The sequence below is a fragment of the Amphiprion ocellaris genome, chromosome 21 (genome assembly GCF_022539595.1).
Source record: "Amphiprion ocellaris isolate individual 3 ecotype Okinawa chromosome 21, ASM2253959v1, whole genome shotgun sequence".
In the NCBI taxonomy this organism is placed as follows: domain Eukaryota; kingdom Metazoa; phylum Chordata; class Actinopteri; family Pomacentridae; genus Amphiprion; species Amphiprion ocellaris.
In genome coordinates, this window is record NC_072786.1 from 16846907 (window position 1) to 16866807 (window position 19901).

Here is a 19901-nt window from a genome sequence, read left to right on the forward strand (position 1 = left end):
TTTAAAGTTCCCATGTCAACAATATTGGTATATAAAGATATTCTTTCTGTATATGTTAGAGTTATACTGGAAAAGGTTCCATATGAAGCATCCAGAGCCCTCAGGTCATCAGGAACAGGTTTACTGTGTGAAGCAGCATTCAGCTATTATGCTCCTCACCTGTGGAAAAAACTTCCTGAACACTTGAGTTCTGCTCAAGCTGTTGGCTCTTTTAAATCAAGCCTGAAATCCAGATTGTTTACTGCAGCTTTCTCTGAGATTCTAAATCTATTTTCTTGACTTTTATTACACTTTTAATCTTGACTTTGAATGCACTTTTATGTTTTATTTCTATGATTTTAATGTATGATCTTAATGTCTACTTTCAAATCATCTTTGTAATTAATTTTCTAAATTTTCTAAAAACCAGGTAGCATATTGATGTGAAGTCACCATTTTACTCTGCACCACCGTTCGCTCAGTTGCGATACCATATATATATATATATATATATATATATATATATATATATATATATATATATATATATATATATATATATATATATACAGTCTATGGTCTATGTGTGATGCATACTCTGCTACGTGTGCTGTAAACAGTGCTGAGCCAAACGATGTGATGAAACCAGTACTAAATTACTCAATCCTGATCGATATCAACTGGCTAATATTATTGGCCAGCATTGGCCAGTCGCAGATACATCGGTACTGGCATATATATTGTTTGATATGCACCGATATGAAATGCTTTCTTTTCATGTACAGAAAATGAAGTAGAAGAAGAAGCTTTGGATAATTTAGAAGTGATGTAATTTTACAACTTGTCCAGCAGAGTGGCTCCGACTCCATTATATTCCATTACATTCCTCACAGCTCTGTCTGCAGCACATGTAGCAGAGTGTGTATCACAGCTGAGTAGTCAAGTTGTGTCTTCACAGTAAGCTGCTAACTAGTTTTTGAACTACATTTCAGGCAAGTTAATAAACAATGGCCCCATTATTTTCACTTCTCAGTATTATTCTAACATATGTATTTATTTATATTATTTTTTATACATACACTACCATTAAAAAGTTTAGGGTCACTTAGAGAGGCATTTTTTTGAAATGTTCTTACCTCCAAAAATATAGCATCAGTTTGATTCTATACATTACCTCAAGCATCTTCTTCTGCATTATGTTCTTTTAAAAAATCATATTGGTGCATAGTCAGAAACCATATATTAATGTATTTGTAATCAGGCAGTATTCACCAATAAAATCAACCAACATATATTTTGGTCGGGCTCTACAGGTGATGTGAACCAAAAAATGTTTGCAGTCTGTTCAATACGGTCCATTTTTGGTTTAGAAGAGTGACCGTGACAGTCGGTTTCTTTCTCCCTGCGCACTTCAGCCAAGACATGACGCTTTTTAAAAGAGGTTTTAGTTGGGTAAACAGTTACACAGGATTGCATGTACACTTGGGTTTTTGTGGAAGGTGGTCACTGAGTGTGTGTAAATTAAGTTATGACGAATAACTACAGGTTGTGTTTACAGTCATTATGAAATTTGAGGAGTTTTCTGCTTACACAATACACAGCCTTGCTATTTTAGTCCAATGTCCTTCTATGTGTCTTTTGTATTTCTGAATTTATGTATCTCACTAGAGACTTCACCATCATGTATGTAGCTGATATATTACAGGCAGATCCTTTATAAAAAACACTGATAAATGAAGTCATTTAGTTTTGATTGGTTGAGCACTGAAGTTGTTGTTTGAAGAATTTATCCGTCCCTTGCTTCGACGCTGACGGAAAGGCTTGTCATCTTGTTATTTATACACCATTTAGATTTGCTTCCATTCTTTGCTGTTATATAATTGGAATGTGCAAATCAGCAGAAGAAATCAAGCTTAAAGTAGTAATTCTTTCAGTTTTTGTTATGAATGACATACACTACCCTTCAAAAGTTTGGGGTCACTCAGACAATTTCATGTTTACCATGAAAACTCACACTTTTATTCATGTGCTAACATAACTGCACAAGGGTTTTCTAATCATCAGTTAGCCTTTCAACACCATTAGCTAACACAATGTAGCATTAGAACACAGGAGTGATGGTTGCTGGAAATGTTCCTCTGTACCCCTATCTAGATGTTCTATTAAAAATCAGCCATTTCCAGCTAGAATAGTCATTTACCACATTAACAATGTCTAGACTGTATTTCTGGTTGATTTAATGTTTTCTTCATTGAAAAAAAATCTGCTATTCTCTCAAAAATAAAGACATTTCCAAGTGACCCCAAACTTGTGAACGTAGTGTATGTATTTCTTAGCATATTTTGTTTTATGCATTATTGCATGACATGTTTCTCTGAATGCGTGAATGCGTCCCGTTGTGTACATATGAGTGTGTATGTATATCTGTGTTAGTTTGGCGTGGGCCACCACCACCCACCCAGTCCCCTGTGGAATCAGGAAGTGTCTGACAGGGTCAAAGGTGTCGGTGCTAAAGACGACTCAGCAGAAACTGAGAAGAAAAACAAAACTTGTATTCTGACCTCCGCTGTGTTGCTCTCTCCCCTCCTTCTGTTTCTGCCAAACACAATTAACACACTGTTTTCTCCCCTTTTTCTCACTCCGTCCTCCTTATCTGTCCCTCTCTGTTTGTGTTATTTTCTCCTTGCTTCCTATGATATTTCCCTCCCTTCTTCCTCCCTCTTTCGTGGTTTGGCGTTTCTCAGCTCTACATTCCTGCCGTGTGTGTGTGCGTCTTTGTGTGTTGAAGGGGAAAAGTGGCACAAACCCATGTGTGCACTCTGGCTCTGAATTCTTTATGTGTAACTTTTTCAAGTTGTGCGAGTGTTCATAGTGTATTTGCTTGACTTCGTGCAGAACTACACAGATTTGCATTTGTGTCAGTGAGTCTACTGAGACTTTGTGGGTGTAAATTCATTCTTGTAACTCTGACATGCTTTCAGATGCTTCATGTGAGTGAGAGTGTGTGATAGTGATGCATGGAGACATGAATATTCATGCTCACGTACTGCACATAATATTATATATACACTTCTTTTACTGTAATGATTGTAGTTGGCACACCACATTGCTTTTTATGTACACATCTTTTATCTTGTATTTATAGCTGTGCTGCATCTAGTGATTGTTTTATCAGTAGATTATTTTTTTACTCTTTTGTTATTAATAAATTGCTTTACTGTTAGGCAAATTTATTTATATAGCATAATTCGCACATAAGACATCGTTACAGGTGTTTCTACTTTGAAAAATATGGGTAACAAACTGCAAAAGATTTACATGTTTTAGTTATGACTCCATATAAATATTTACCTTTCTGATTAATAACTTTCAAGTTGATTAACAATTGTTTTAGCATTTATTTTTATTGATCAAAATAATTGAGGCTGTGGCTTATTTTTATTGCACGGGTGGGTCAGCGTTTGCATGTCTGAAGGAGGAGTCATAGTTGGCACGGAGACAGGAAGATTAAACCCGAGAAAGAATATTTAAGTGAGGAAAGGGATGCTTTCCATCGCTCTCCGTCTGTCTGTCTGTTTCCCTCAGTCCTCGGGGAACTCTTAGAAATGTCAGCCCATGTGTGTGTGCAAGGAGCTGTTGTATGAGTCAGCAACCTAACCCACATATACCCACGGCAATACAATAAAGGCAGATTAAGATGATAAAAATGTTAGTCATCTTTCATAGGATTATACTAATGAACAAATAGGGCAAGATGAAGCCGGACAGCCTCCTTTGTGGCTGTCATGCAACATAAAGCAGACTTATTGTAGAAGACAGTTGCTACAGTATTATCTTATTACCTTTTTGTTTGCTTTTTTCTCCATGTGTCTGTTTATGGGAGCGTACAGTATGTTTGTGATCCCTATCTGCCTCTTCCCCACCGTTCTTTCCCTTCATGTCTAAGAATTGTTTTTCTTCACCTCCTCGCTCATCCATCCCTTTCCTTTTTCCTTTAATCTTGCTTCTTTCCTCGTCAGTGCTGATTAACGATAGCTGCAGGGGAACGATAGCATCTCTGTCTCTTTTAACCTCTTTCTCTTTCTTCTCTCTTTCTTTCTTCTTTTTTAATCTCCTGTTTACCTCTGATCTCATCCATGCGCTTCTCTCTCTCAGCACTTCGCTACCTGTATTATTTTTATCTCTGGAAATACTCCACGACTCCGTGTGGCGATGACCTGGCTGCTCTTCAGGTTATGTGTGACGCATTTTTAAAAAGCCTCGGGGACATCACTGTGGCATCACACACACTTCTAATGGACTCTGCTTTAGTCTGACTCAGGGTCAGTCATGTCACGTCTCCCTCAGCCAGGACGGCTGTGATACTTACCTGCCAGCAGACTTTTGTAACGCATCTGCAAAGATGACACATATGCTGTTGCAGTCAGTTCCGGTCAATCAGTCAGTCAGTCAGTCACTCACACTGCTTAAGATCAGTAATGATCTATTTGTTATTGGTTTGTAGTACAGATGAATCAGATCTGTTGATCTATAATGTCTTATAGTAATGAAGTTTATTTGTATACAGTAGCTCAATATGATAGAGTGTTTGATCAGATCTTTGGGCTCCAGAGGTTCACATCAGTAACCGTCAGGGATGCTTTGATTTAACTTTTCTGATACAATCTCTTGTCTGGTACTTGAGCTCTCTTTTTGAGATTTTAAACCTGTGGATTGGAAAAGGTTCTACCTGTGGGTTTCAAAGATGTGCTAATCTTTAAAAAAGGTCAAAACAACATAATTTATCTTAGAAATGAATTGCAAAAACTTTCGGACAGTCCTTGAACTACTCATCATCTGTGACACTGTTCTGTAGGGAAACTGTAAGTCTGAATTGAACCTTAAAATTGTGATATTTTGTAAGTTTTGATAAAGATCCTTTTTTTATCGTTAGCTGGAGAAATTTCCAAAAAAAAACTTCTGTCTACATTTGTCATTTAAATAATAAGACTCTGTCTGAATAATGTGACAGGAGCATAAACCACCCAGAAACTGTTTGGGATTCAGAGGATTAAGTAACATGAGGACATGCTCCTACATACTGTTCCAGCCTTTCTGATTGGTGCATTCTTTCTAACAATTACAGTCCCAGATCTCCACAAAGACAATAAAAACCTTTGCAAAAATCAAAGGTCCATTGTCTGATTTAAGTGCACAACAGTGGTCTACCTTGTTTCTTTTGAATGTTTACCAGAATTCAGTGGCAACAGAGTGAGCACAGCAGGCCAAATATCCTTTGGCTCTGCAACTTACCTCAGCTCGTCCTGGTGATCCCCTCAAGCTCCCCTCTCACTGGGAAGATATAATCCCTCCAGCATGCTCTGGGATGAGGCCAGAACATCTCTGAAAAGAGGTTGAAAAATGACATTCTTGTTGTTGATAGAAAGCCAGCATGGACTGAACCAGATTCCCCCAGAGTGCTGGCCAATCTCAGAAAACCTTTTTAAGAAATTACCACAAAGCAGTTGACACTAGGGGCCTTAGGGAGTCCCTAAAGCACCTCATTTGTAAGGCAGTGTTTTGCATTGGTCTGTAGGCTACAGTTGCATTGCAATGACTTTGGAAACTCCCAAATCACAGCTTGTGAAAGAGAAAAGGTTACATCAATAGTACTTTTAACAGCTGTCAGGTCTCTGCAAATGATTTACTATCCAGCTGCTCAATAGAAGAAATCTTACCTCACACTCTATTAATCTCGTCAGCAACATCACCACCCAATCACGCTCCTGTTGAACTCTTTCATTTCCAGTTTTAAACCAAACTTCTCCTTCTCTCCCACCAGCATCTTCAGTGCACCATCCAGGCTTTACAAGATGAGCTCAGGATCCAGCGCGATCTCAACCAGCTCTTCCAGTCCGATTACTCTGAGTCTGGCCGCCTCAACCAGTCCATCCCTCCTCAAGAAATGACGGAGGAGAACTTCCTGCGTCTCCACGGCGAGTACGAGCGGCAGGTTAAGGAACTCTTCCTCCTGAGGAAGACTGTTGAAGAAATGGAGCTGAGGATAGACACACAGAAACACACACTAACTGCCAGGTAAATAGAAAGAGCAGCGTGACATTTATGATTTTAGTGATTTAAAGTATTGCTATAACTCTATTATGTCTTGTTGTTTTTTGTCAAACAGGGATGAGTCAATAAAGAAGTTACTGGAAATGCTGCAGAGCAAAGGCCTGTCTGCTCGGGCAACAGAGGAGGACCACGAGCGAACGAGGCGACTGGCCGACGCTGAAATGACCATCCACCAGCTGGAGGGTTTTCTGGAGCAAAGAGACAAGGAGATGCTACAGCTCAGAGAGGTGATTTGTGCAGAACAAACAATGTGCAGTCAAGCATTTCCACGTGCACAGAGGTGTGTCTTGTGTCCAGATGTGTATGTGTTCAAACCGTAAGTGTGTCATGTCCAGGCGAGGCTGTTGGCTGCTTCCACTTTTGGCTCACACTTCAGTTTAATGCAACACAGAAACATCCACACATGGAGAAAAGAAGAGGAATGCACCCTTTATCCTATTGTCTCCACTTACTCTTCTTTTTTTCTCTCTTTTCAAGCATCCCATTCAGCTGTGTTAGCGTTCCAGTCATGAAGGTGTTGTTGTTTTATACAATAGCTCCACCTAGTGGTAGGAAGTTGTTAATGAACAACAAATTATCAGACGAGCTTTTCAGTACAGTTTTTTTCAGTTTACAAAATTTCATTCATACACCTTTTCTTAATTTTCAGAGGCAATAAATCACAAATATTTGTTGTATTTTTGTTCAACTTTCTGCACAATATTTATTTTCCCTACAGTTCACAGTCCTGAAAAATCTGAAAGATGAATGTTAAAGGCTTGAAATAAATAAAATATATATTGAATTGCAAGAGTGTAACAGGCAGGAAGGAAAAGTTTGAAATCACAACTCTGTGTCTAGTGATGTTTCTAGATTTTCCAGTCAAAACTGTTGATTCATCAGTCACAGATACCTTGTTTTTTCCCCTTTCCCCCAGTACTCACATGTTCATGCCTCTCAAGAATAAACATACAACTAAATGAAACAAACATGATCGCCAGCTAGAACTAAAAGTAAAATATGCACATGAAAAAATGTTTTGATACCAGTATACTAATTAGTTTGACCGTATGCCCATTGACTGATCGTTTTTTAATGGATAAATACAGTGTAACACTACATGTGTGATGCCAGATAATGAATCTAAATGTATCATAGACAACAAGTCAAAAAGAAACAGACACAGGAAGCATTTTGTTTTTCTCACAGAGGGTTGAAAACATCATTAGGAGACATGGTGTCTACAAACTTTAGCATATTCCCGGGTCCATGTTTCTCCATATTGCATCAGTGTTCTGGACAGAGTCTCTATTTTTAGATAGTGTTTGACAATAGACAATGTTACAAAGCAGAAAACATCTCAAGGGAGCTGGAATAAGATGGTGCAATATTTGACAGATAGTTTCAGTATAGGTTGAAGTGAGAATTACAGTGCTAAATAATGTATTTGTTTCTATTAAGCATTTTGTCTTGCTAACTTCCTGCTGTACTGGTGGTTGTTCTTTTTTTGGAACATTGTTAATTTCACTAATTAACAAACTGCCCACTGTCCTACAGCAATATTTCCACATCTTCAACAATGTTCCCCCAGGTGATGGAGCTGCTGTGTAGATTTGTAGATTTGTGAAAAAACTCATGAGCACTGTAAGGATTACAATCTAAGCCACTGGATATATAATTGTAAAATGCAGTCACCCAATCAATGAAAATTCAGTCAATTAAATTTAAATACCCAAACATTAGGTGTAACGATGTCAGTAAAGCTGCAACTACTTTATGTGACCCAGAAGGTTTAGACGAGCTCGTGGTTTCAATGAAAAGATAGATGTTAATATTATTATTATTATTATTATTATTATTATTATTATTATTATTATTATTATTATTATTATTGTTAATAATGGATAATTTAAAAATAAAACCTATAAAACTAAACATGGAAAAGCCCACATATCCAACCCCTATAAACAAGAATGTTTGTGACAGTTGAGGGGAAGAGCTCCCATTTAGCATAAAGAACCCCCCATAAAAGAGAAAAAAATGCAAGGTTAATAAAATGCAATACTGCATATAAACGCATGGATGAACAAATGTGACGTCAGCCATATGAACAGGATAGCTGAGGTAAAGCATGTTGATGAAAAGTAAAAAAGAAGAGGTAACTAAATAACGTCAGGCAACACATCGATACCAAACAGCAAGGAGATAAAAAGAAACTGAGTGGACATGACCAGAGCAGCTTCAGGAACAATGTTTCAAAGGTGAGCCATTAATTTTGATTAAATCCTGTCCAGTGGTCAGACAGGATTTAATGTGACTGTAATAACCAAAAACACCCAGTTATCTTTGGTTTTTAGGCATAAGTTGGTTATTTGGAGGAGTAACTGTGGCCCAGGGACAGAAAATGGAGTTAATGCACATGTGATAGCACTTAAGAGCCTGATTAACAAAAATTAAACATTTGAATTTTTTTCTGTATTGCAAGTAAGGGCTACACAGTGGCTTGGTGGTTAGTACTTTCGCCTTGCAACTAGAAGATTCCCGGTTCGTGTCCCCGACTTCCCCTGATCTTTCTGGATGGAGTTTACATGTTCTCCCTGTGCATGTGTGGGTTTTCTCTGTGTACTCCTCCCACAGTCCAAAAGCATACTGAGGTTAATTGGTAACTCTAAATTGTCCGTATGTGTGAATGTGAGTGTGATTGTTGGTCTGTATATGTAGCCCTGTGATAGACTGGTGATCTGTCCAGAGAGTCCCCTGTCTTCACCTTAAGTCAGCTGGGATAGATTCCAGCAAACCTAATGAGGATTAAGCGATGTATAGATAATGGATGGATGTATTGCAGATCAGCCAGAATTGGGATGATGTCTCTTTTTTTTCTCTGCATCAGTTAAGAACCTGACAGCTCATTCTAAACCAGCTGTAGTTAGTGATGGTTGGACTATGTCAGCCCCATGTACAGTGAGGTACAGTGGAGCAAATAAACTCCAGGTCCTTGTGATCTAAAATATGTTTCATTTTGGTGATGGATCTAAGTTGCTAAATGCTACCAAATATAACACTTCTGACTTGTTCATTCAAACTTAAAGAGGAGTTGAGGACGAAGCAGATTTTTGACGACATCCTGCACATTTTCCGTGTTACAGTCATGCACACTTTCGCTTCTAAGATTTCATTATTTCATTATGTTATTTACTTTCATGACAACAGCAGCATCAGATCTAATTGTACCTGTAACACTCTGTCACGATTAAGAAGCAAGAAATCTTCTCCTAGAGAATATCTGAGTATGTGTTCATGGACATTCATAGCATTTCAGCCAGCGCCTCTAGCGATGGCACCCTACTATCTTTCACATATGGGAGTTTTTTAATGCTTTCTGGCTCATGCATTAGCAGTCTTTGTTAGCCTCTAAGTGTGTTTCCTCCAAAGAGAAGCAGTGATGCATACACTGCTGTGTCCTCCCCTCTGCTTTCATTCCTTCCCTCTCTTTCTCTTCCTCCTTTCTTTTTGTGTCTTTACATCTACAGCTACACTCCCCCTTCGTTCTCTCCCCCTTTCGCTCTTAGTTCATCTGACGAGTGAGTTGTGATGCGGCAACAACAGCTAGACAGATACGATTTTGTTGAATTTTGCCCAGGATATTTACATTTTTGAGAATTTTTCTAAAGATATCCAGCGTATAGCTACCAAACTCTTGCAGGGTTTTCAGTGACATCATTATTTAGAAGTTACAGGATACTGTATGCTGTTGCAGGAATTTGATTTTTAAGTATCTCAAGGCATGAGACTGGAGTTTTACAATTGATTTTGCATCGTTTGGTTCAGTTTGGACTTCTAAACCATTTCACATTTCATTCAAACCCATAGACACTGAAGCTGTGCGGCTAATTCATTGAATTAGCATCATTTCAGGCTGTCAGATTTGATCATTGGCTGACATTAAAGACTGAAACGGTGTCAGCAGCGTCGTTCCTTGCAGCTCCAACGATGTGGGATGGCCGGATTGACCCGCGGAGGCTAAAAAACAGCTCTTCTTCTTCTTCCAGAGGGAAACATCTCCATCCTGCCTCGCCCTCCATTCCCATCTCTCCCTCTTTCCCAGTCTCCCCCTCCATCCCCATCCCACCTCCTTTCCATGTGTCTCCTCCTTTCCAGCCTTCTCCTCCTTTTTCCCCATGCCGCCATCCCCCTCTGCGCTCCTCTCCCTCGTTCCCTGCTCCTTCCCCTCCCTTCCAGCGTCATCCCATCCATCCCGTTGTCCCCCCTTCCTCCTGTCCTCCCCACTTCCCCTCCTTCGTCATTGCCTCTTCGGTCCACCATTCCTATCATCCTTCCCTCCAGCACTCTCCATCCTTCCCTGCTCCCTCTCCTCGGCCTACACCCACCATCCAGCCCTCCCTCCATCCCTTCCCAGCAGTAGCTCTCGCCTCCTCTCCTCCTGGCCCTCGACCTTGTCCTCCTCCCCCGCTGCCTCCCTCTGTGTGTCTCCTTCCATCACCTGCTGACCATCGTGGTGTTTTTGTCCCTCAGGAGCTGCACAGGAGATACGAAGCAGCTCCAGAATCAACCAAGACCAAGGCCCTGCAGACAGTCATCGAGATGAAGGTAAACACTCGTTGCTGATGTGTCTGTGTGTGTCTGCATCATATCAAATTCTGTTCATTTTATAATACAACACATTTACGGAAGCTTATCTTTAACCCTCTGAACCCTAAAACCCACAAACAGGATTGAAAATCATGTTATCTGTAAAAAAAAAATAAAAAAAAACAAAACACCCAAATTAAATCATTTATAGTCAGAACATGTCAAAACACAAAGAATCATTAGATTTTCAACTTTCTGACAATTCTTAAACTACTTGTACACTCTGCTGTGCCGTTTTGTCTAAAAAACAAATTAAATCTAAGCTTGAAATTCTGATATTTCATCAAATAATCAATTTTCTCTAACCAGATTCTGTAAGACACTAAAAATTCTGTGCTCCTGAAGCTATTTGTAACTCAGCTGGGACCAACATTCATATGACAAAAATTGTGGAATTTTTTAGCACATATATATGGCTGTGTATGGAAACAATTTAAAAATGTTAAATGTTAAATATCTATATATAGTCACTATTTTTATGCCAGTGTTGGTAGCACCTGTGTTCACTTGTAAAAATGTCTACATGTTGAGTGTACATGTTGATTTTTAAAATTTTTGTAAAATAGTCAAAGAAATTCAACTTCATTTTTTTCTTTTAAAAAAAAAAAAGATTTATTGCATTATAAAATTTTCATACTGAACAAATTACACTTTTGATTTATCTCTACATATAACCATAATTGTGCTGTTTCTATATAGTTTTATAGTAGAATATTGGAGTGAAAAATGAGCCTACAGTGAGTGAAAAACACACCCCAAACCTGCTTGGGGGTTAAAACAGAAACCTGAATTGTGTGAAAATGACACCTAAATATGTAGTTTTAGTTCCATGCTTACTATGCACTGTTCTGTTGGTCTGTTATTCTGATAGTAGCAACATTTATTCTCAATCTGTGTATTTTTTTTTTAACTGTCATTAGTACTAACTGGGGTATAAATCAATTACAGAATCAAAATATTTGCAGGAAAATTTGCAAAAATAGTCATTTTATTATTCTTTGTATATTATTTTCTAAACATACACAAGAAAAATATTAGAAAATGTGCTTGTTGTTTAATTAACTTTGTTGCAAAAATGTGGGGGCCTATATTTTATGTATCATAGACACTTCATGCTCCTAAATAAATTACACACATTTACTTCTATTTCTCAGTTATTTATACAAAGGATTTACTGTTGATATCCAGTTTTAATCAAAAATTTGTCCAAAATCTGTCAGAAATATGTTTTTTTTTCGAACCAACAACATTAACTTTAAGTTAGTGTTTCTGACAGCCTCTTAAATGTTGTCAAATAAAACTGTTTGGAACATTAAGGGTTCATAGGGTTAAATTAAGTGTGCATGATAAAGAATTGTTCATGACAGTACAGGTATTTTTTTTTTAAAGCCATATTTTATACATTGTTTTCCTCATTATAAAGGTACAAAGTGAACTACATGGTGGGCCAAAAGTAGGATTACACTTAGTAGGTAGGATTTCGGTAAATCAACCACTGAACCTATGCTTTCAGATTTATTTCTTATGCAATAAATTCTCTGGCATGAGTGTTAAAGAGTGTTAAAGGCTCCTTGTCATGATATGCGCACCTCCTCGGCATTTTCACGCTTCCAGTACTGCTTTAGTTTCCACTTTCTTTGCTCTAAATTTAATTTGTTAGCTATTCCTCACAATCCCTGTAAAACAAACCAAAAAAACCCCCCATAAAAATCAAAGCCAAAATAGGAAGAAATAGCTTAATAACATTTCCAAAACATAAATAAGGGATATGGAATACTGGTTTGGAATTATGGTTTGGATAAATTGAATCTAAAACGTGAAACAAATCATGAAACAACCTACTTTTGGCCCACCCTGTATATATTAAAACCAAGCCTTTGAATTCTCAGGATCTCAGTATTAGCTTTTCTTGCCTTGAACAACATGCATGTTGGAGTCATTCAGTTGATGTTACCTTTCATGTGCACTTCCTTTGATTGCATTTCAAACGCTGCTCATCGATCAAAAACACCAAAGTCCTACATTTCGTTTTTGATTAGTGGATCAAACCAGGCCTCATCTCCTAACATGTGTCCGTTTGTGTCCTGCCAGGATGCAAAAATCAGCTCGATGGAGCGCGGCATGAGGGAGCTGGAGGAGGAGGTGATCATGCTCAAGTCCAACGGAGCTCTGAGCAGCGAGGAGAGGGAGGAGGAGATCAAACAGATGGAGGTCTACAGATCCCACTCCAAGTTCATGAAGAACAAGGTGACGGATGCACACATGCAAACACACCCATGTACACACACTCATATAGACCAGGCAGCAAGTATTTGGACAGTTGCACGTTTTCTTCAGGCTCTGTGCTCCAGCATGTTTAGTTTGCAAGTGTAAGAATGAACACTAAATTAAAGTGCAGACTTTCTCGCTTTAATTTGACAACATTTATGTTAATAATCAAAGATTTTTGTTTGGAATACAGCCCTTCTAACATGCTACAATTATTTTTTTTCAGATGTGTCACTTTAACATTAATTCATGTATGAAAGAGCTCACATGTGTTAAAGAACAGATTTAGAGTTTAAAATTATCTGTCAATATGCAGAATAAAGAGGTGATCATACAAATACATCAATGATAGTTAATTTATAAGTCTATGGACTGATTAAGCCACATCAACCTCTATTAAATTATGGAAAGAGGAAAGTGGCAACTCGTGACCCAAAGCATTCCTCCTCATCTTTTAAACATATCGGTAGTTCTGCTATAGCTGGGACATGAATGTGAACACATGCAAAAGCAACCAAAGAGCTTTTTGAGGAATGTAGATGGAATGTCCTCGACTGGCTGAGTCAATCACCTGGTCAATTAGGCATGGATTCCACTTACTGAGGACCAGACTAAAGACAGAGAAACAGCACAACATGCAGTAGGTGAAAGTGGCTGCAGGAGAACATCACCAGAGAAGAAATGAAATGTCTGGTGATGTACATGGGCCACAAACTTCAGCCAGTGATTAATTATAAAGGTTATACAGCGTTTAGGTAGTTTATATGCAACATTTCAATATGTGAGGTCCGTTGTTACTCTGCGAAGCAACATGGCGGAGTTATGTGATGATCGACATTGGTTTGTCAACTGTTTGTCTTTCTGTTCACAACATTGCTCAAAAATAGACAAACAGATTTGAATGAAATTTTCAGGGAAGATCAGAAATGACACAAGGTCCAATCATCGCGAGATAGCGGCACGGCACCACTGTAACTATGACAGCAAGTGAACACTACCTCAGCTGCCTGCTGATGATCACATGATTGCGATCCTACTACAAATCCACCGCTGCGGACTTTTTGGGACTTACCCATCGGGAATCATACAATGAATTGACTAAATTGTGGGGGTGTTTCTGAGTCCAATCAATTCCCGCCGCCTGCTACATACTGTATTTCGGTCACGCGATTTGGTATCTGTACATAACGTGCACATGCATAGCACATGCCTGTGCTCAGCGCAAGGTCATTTCATTTGTGGGTACATCTATTTTTAATGGCCACATTCTATGTTGTCATGATTTCTGATCATCAATAACTAATAAACAAATGCTGCGTTTATTTAAAAAATGCTGCATTTCTGACAATGCCATATGGGGGAATGAACAATCTTGGCGAAGTACTGCGCTCACTGAGTACTTTTCCTGTTTATAAAGTACGTTTAGAACAACAGACCAAAGTGCTTTTAAAGTGCCCAATTATGCCATGTGTGGTCAGAGTGGTCAGTGACTGTGGCAGTTTAATTTGTTGTGGCCATGGTGTGCTCTCCAAGCTGCTTATTTGACTGCTTCCCTTCCTCACTTCTCTGGCCTGTTGCCTTGAAATTGATCAAGACATGCCATGATCTGTAATTCCTTCAGATACATGTAAAGAAGACGAGGGTGCTCAGGTGTGTCCGATGTGTTTTTACTGGACAGCAATGCCCTTAGAAAGTAGAACGTAAAGTAAAGAGAGCGAACTGTGATATAGTTTACCGTAACATTTCATACTGTAGAATACAGTAAAGTACTGAAGGGTTAAACATGAATGACAGCACCAGCAAGCACTTAAATGTTCTTTGTGTTTATTCATAAACTAACATCTGTAATCATCAAATATTTAGAATAATTTCTGCATGACCATCTCTGATTTGCCGGACATTTTTGTAGCATTAAATACTTATATTTCTAAAGGTGTTGGTAAAGTTTTAGTTTAAAATGTCATGAGAACTAACAATGGAAATTTCAGGCTTTTATCTTTAATATTTCCTAAAATACTGTCGTTCAAACAAAATGTAAACATTTGAAAAAAATGTGCCGAAAGTGAGTCAGTGGGCAATTCAAAAAACAAACAACAATCAGACAGTATTAAATAAATGATTCAAAAGTTTCACAGATACCATTTTAAAGATCTATAGTTTATGCTAAAAAAATTTTAAGCAAATCAGGTGATCAACCAGAAGGCCTCAGATGATTTGAGATGAATAACTCCAATGATTACAGGTGTTGAATTTCACCTCTGTGGTTTTTCCACAAACTAATAGTACTTTTCTATTGATTTTATTCAGAATTTTTATATCTGCTTTGATATCTCCCTTACATTCAGCAAAATATAATAGTTTACTTATGTTATTTCTGTATGTCACATGTTGTTGTCACTGTGGTTTGTGTTTTAATTCACATTTCTGACCGCTGGGATGCTGTGGAGTAGTTGGAAACCTTGTGTCTCTTCCTCACATCTTGTTTCCCTGCTGGAAGGAGTTCAAATGTGAGGAAGAAACACAAGAGAGGGAAGCGAGGAGCCATGCTAGTCTAACGTAAAGCCCCCCGTGGTGATGCCCTCCTCTCCTGCCAGGTTGAGCAGCTGAAGGAAGAGCTAACTCACAGCCAGTCAGAGAAGGAGGAGCTAAAGCATCGAGTCAATGAGCTTCAGCAGGAGGTGTCTGCAGTAAGAGACACACCTCAGTGTCTGTTTGCTCTGTCGTCTTTCTTTCTTTCTTTCTCTCTAGAGTGGCTGATGCTGATTTCCAGCAGAATCCCAGTAGAATCACCACGTTCATACAGCAGCAAGCAACTATAACAGTCAAATATCCACAATCCACACAACACCTGACAACTGCATTGTCATAGATTTTGAGAGCAACGTATCCTTTCGTGAAGTAAATCAGTTGCTCTGCTGCAACATTTAGTCACTTCATTTTCCTCTTGCAGTTTTTGTATCATATTGGCAATCCAATAGTTATATTTTGCATACATTGATTAACTTCCTACAACTTAATGCCATTCACAGAAGCATAAAATTAAACCTAAATTAAGTTAGAGATTGAAATCACTGCTCTGAGGTGTGACTTTCTCCAAAAACGTGTTTCTCAGTTCAGGTAGATTTCCTAGAAGAGGATATTTTTAATTTCATAAACAGTTCAGAACTCCATTTCTTCCCATTCTGTGTGCGATCAGTGGCTTTTGACAGTATATAGCTGCTTCTAGCAGTCTGAACATTAAACCACAGAACTGCAGCAGCTGTGCTGTGCTACAGTTTGTGAGTCTCTAACCTGTTTCTCTTCCTACTTGCATGAGGATTCTCTCAGCTAGTGGCTTCGACCAGTTTGCTAAGGGAGTTTGCTTAGGTTGGTTTTAAATAACTGATGTTCTTGTATGGTTTGGGTCCATTCTTTTGATGCATCGTATTAAATTAATTGTCCCAATTCACACAACATAATGCCAAGAGAATTTTAAATAGGGTATGCCATGTATGGAATAAAGCAAGTGTCTTTCTTTATTGGATTATAATTATAATTGAGTGCTAACTGGAAGAATTGACCCTGACCTTTAGTACAAATACACAGTTTAGAAATATAAAATTCAATATTGCTCCAACTTCCATGTGTGTCTAACTGTTGTTTACTTTTCAGGAGAGAGTTTGGATGTATTTTTGGATAATTTTTTTAAGGATCTCAATATGTCTAGATAATATTAATTGCTTTAACTGATATATTAAACTTTGTAGAAGGCCTCTCCCACATTATGTACACTGCAAATATCTGTGTAAAACTATGGACCTTTTTTTTCCTTGTGTTTCCAATTTTTCTTGAATGAATTAGGCCCGTAACAATTGTATACTCTTTTCTTCAAAGAACTGACAGTGTGTGTCCCTGAGCAAGGCAGTGAAGACCACTCAGTAGCCAAGTGTCACTGCTTGGTAACCAGCATCAGCTGACTCTGATTTTAACTCTCTGAACCAACCCTAGCAGTTTTTTGTTGCTTTCATTCTTTACCTCACCGTGGGCTAAGTTTTGACTGCAGTACACAATAATGCACCTCCATGTAAACAGCACAACCATGGCTGAAAGTAGAGAGAAAATGTATTTTATGCAGTATGGCACTTTCATAATGTCATAAATCATAGAAAAAAAACCAGAGTACTCTTTTTGATTACTTATTTTACAAAAATTTCCGAAATTAACAGCACTATGAGCAAAATTTTACTATATATGTATATTATAGATATTTTGCTTTTTACATTTTGAATTTCTTTCCCTATTTGCCCCCTGTCTGTTGGCTGTAAACACTGCCTGAATTTTTGTCACTTTACAGCTGCGTCATTAATGGCTTCACAGTCGCACCAAGCTAAGATTTGGTTAATTTTCAGTACAAAAAAACAGAAGTCACATATAATTACTTCATGGGCCATCAGAAAGCAACAAATCCATTGATTATTTCTGTTTAAACAGTTTCTGGCTCTGATAAATGGTGTAATTTTGGTAACTTTTAAAAAACAAACAGGCCTTTCAAAACCCCCGAAAGGTTTGGGGTTCAGAGGGTTAACATGTAAAATAGTGCAGCTGTGAATGAGAGTCTTAATAAAAATATCTGCCATGCTCAGTAAATGTCCATTTCCCTCTGAATACAGTTGTAAAGCAGAGATGAAGCAATATTCTGTAATTCAGGATTTGTCTCTTAAAAGCTTCACCGCTCAGTTCTATGCACTGCTTGTTATTGCACATATTTCCTCTTTTACAGCTGGTCTTCTGCAGTTAGGAATAATAGCTAAAACCTTAACACGCACCATAGAACGAGCGCTCACTTTGTAAAGCTTGTAGTGGATTTTAATACATGTATGTGATGTAGCAAAAGCTTGAATCCTCTCCGGTACACATTCAAACTGTCTTTATGCTGTATGTGTGTGTTACTCAGATTGAACAGGCAAAGCAGGAGCTGAGTCGTAAGGACAGCGAGCTGTTGGCTCTCAGGACCAAACTGGAGACTCTGAACAACCAGTTTTCTGACAGTAAACAACATGTGGATGTGCTGAAGGAGTCACTCACTGCCAAGGAACAGAGAGCTGCCATACTACAGACTGAGGTTCAGATACTCAGTCTAAACCTTTTTGTTGTGTGGTACCACTGCTTTTTTTTTCTATATTTTTGTAAATCTCTATTTCCACTGACTTTAATGTGTGTGTGTGTGTGTAAACAGGTGGATGCCTTGCGTCTCCGTCTGGAAGAAAAGGAGTCTCTTCTGTCTAAAAAGAGTCAGCAGATATCAGAGCTGACGGAGGAGAAAAGTACTCAGCAAGGGGAGATCACCGACCTCAAAGACATGCTGGACGTCAAGGAACGCAAAGTCAATGTGCTACAGAAGAAGGTGAGAAGACTCAGAAATACATTAATGTCATTTTGTTGCACTACACTTCCTATAAATCAATATGCAACTTGTGGCACTATTTCTTTTTATATCTGTTTAGCTTTGTTGTCTTTTGCTTCAAATGTCACCCACACAATGCTTGTGTCTTAATTAGAAGCAAACACAATCAAACTCATCCCTTCATGTTCAGTGGATTAAGTTTTTAGGGAAAGACTTTGATACTTAATCAACTCCCTGGAGAATGTTATCGAAAATGACAGTGTAAAAGAGGTTTTAAGGTATAATTAATACTGAAACACATTTCTAAATGATTAATAATAAACACATGCAGGCACACATTTACTGACTCAACCCTTATGAAACCCAAAACCTACCAGTGGGTTTGGAAAGCATTTTCTGCCTAAAAAATTGCCAAAATTACATCATGTATCCGCGGTAGAGCTTGTAAAAATAATAATAATAATAATAGTAATAATAATACATTTTATTTGTAATGCACTTTTAATTTCAGCAAAATCTCAAAGTGTTACATTAAAGATATAAAAGGATAAAAACAAAACAATTAAGTAAAAAAATATAAAATTTCAGGGACATGTTAATTAAAAGCTTTGTTAAAAAGAAAGGTTTTTAGGCCTTTTTAAAAACCATCCATGGTCTGTGGATCTCTCAGGTGGTCAGGGAGGGAGTGGCAGATGTGAGGGGCGGCTGAGTGGAAGGCTGTCTCTCATGAAAACAGAAAGAATTATTAGATTTTTAAGTTTCCATTCCTTTCCTTTCCTTTCAAGTGTGAACTACTCATCTGAGATGTGGCGTTCTGTTGGAAAACTAAACCAAAAATGAGCTTGAAATCATGATATTTCATAAAAATCTATTTATTCTACGTCTCATTTAAAATTTTGCCAAAAAAAACCAATGTGCTTTTAGCAGATTCTGTAAAAAACAAAAAAAATCTGCGCAACTCAGCATAACCTTAAAGCCATTAGTGCCTCAGATTCGACAAACACTCACAAAAATTCAGGAAGTTTTTGTCTGAACTGCAGGCAGTGTTTACACAAAGCAGATAGGAAACAAATATATGGAGGCAGACTAAAAACCTAAGTAGTAAAAAAGCTCAGTATGCAGTCACCATTTATTGATTTTTTTTGGTAAGATAAATTTTTAATTTCGGAATTTTAATTTCTTTTTTCATGAATAATGGCATATATTTTATCTTTATTGTGCTGTGTAAAAGGCATGTTTGAGTTCTCTCTACCTCTAGCCATGATTGTGCTGTTTCCATAGAGGTGCAGGTCTATATATTGCAGTGAAAAATTAGCCCACAGTGAATAAAAATGTGACAGGAGCAACAGCAAAAAACTAGAAAAGCACTCAGAGAGCGCAGTACTTTGCCAAGGCTGTTCATTAGTCCCATATGGCATTGTCAGAAATGTAGCATTTTTTTTTTAGAATGCAGCATTTGTTTATTAGTTATTGATAATCAGAGATCATGGCAACATGGAATGTGGCCATTTAATATACACTACCACTCAAA

At 38.0% G+C, this 19901-nt stretch overlaps 1 protein-coding gene across 11 annotated transcripts in view; it reads left to right on the forward strand.

Moving 5' to 3' along the window:
* Positions 1-19901, forward strand: part of LOC111575146 (ELKS/Rab6-interacting/CAST family member 1-like) — a 196946-nt gene that overhangs the window by 33387 nt on the left and 143658 nt on the right. For 5 of the 11 annotated variants that reach the window (XR_008600184.1, XR_008600185.1, XM_055006387.1 and 2 more), the window contains exons 5-11: positions 5801-6054; positions 6146-6317; positions 10603-10677; positions 12811-12966; positions 15582-15674; positions 17921-18088; positions 18203-18370. Coding sequence is in view for 8 of the 11 variants with exons in the window: in XM_055006387.1 (XP_054862362.1) it covers positions 5801-6054; positions 6146-6317; positions 10603-10677; positions 12811-12966; positions 15582-15674; positions 17921-18088; positions 18203-18370 (1086 nt within the window). In the remaining 3 variants the exon portion in view is untranslated. The remainder of the gene's footprint in view (positions 1-5800; positions 6055-6145; positions 6318-10602; positions 10678-12810; positions 12967-15581; positions 15675-17920; positions 18089-18202; positions 18371-19901) is intronic. The other 6 variants (XM_055006388.1, XM_055006391.1, XM_055006392.1 and 3 more) reach the window with 2 other exon arrangements.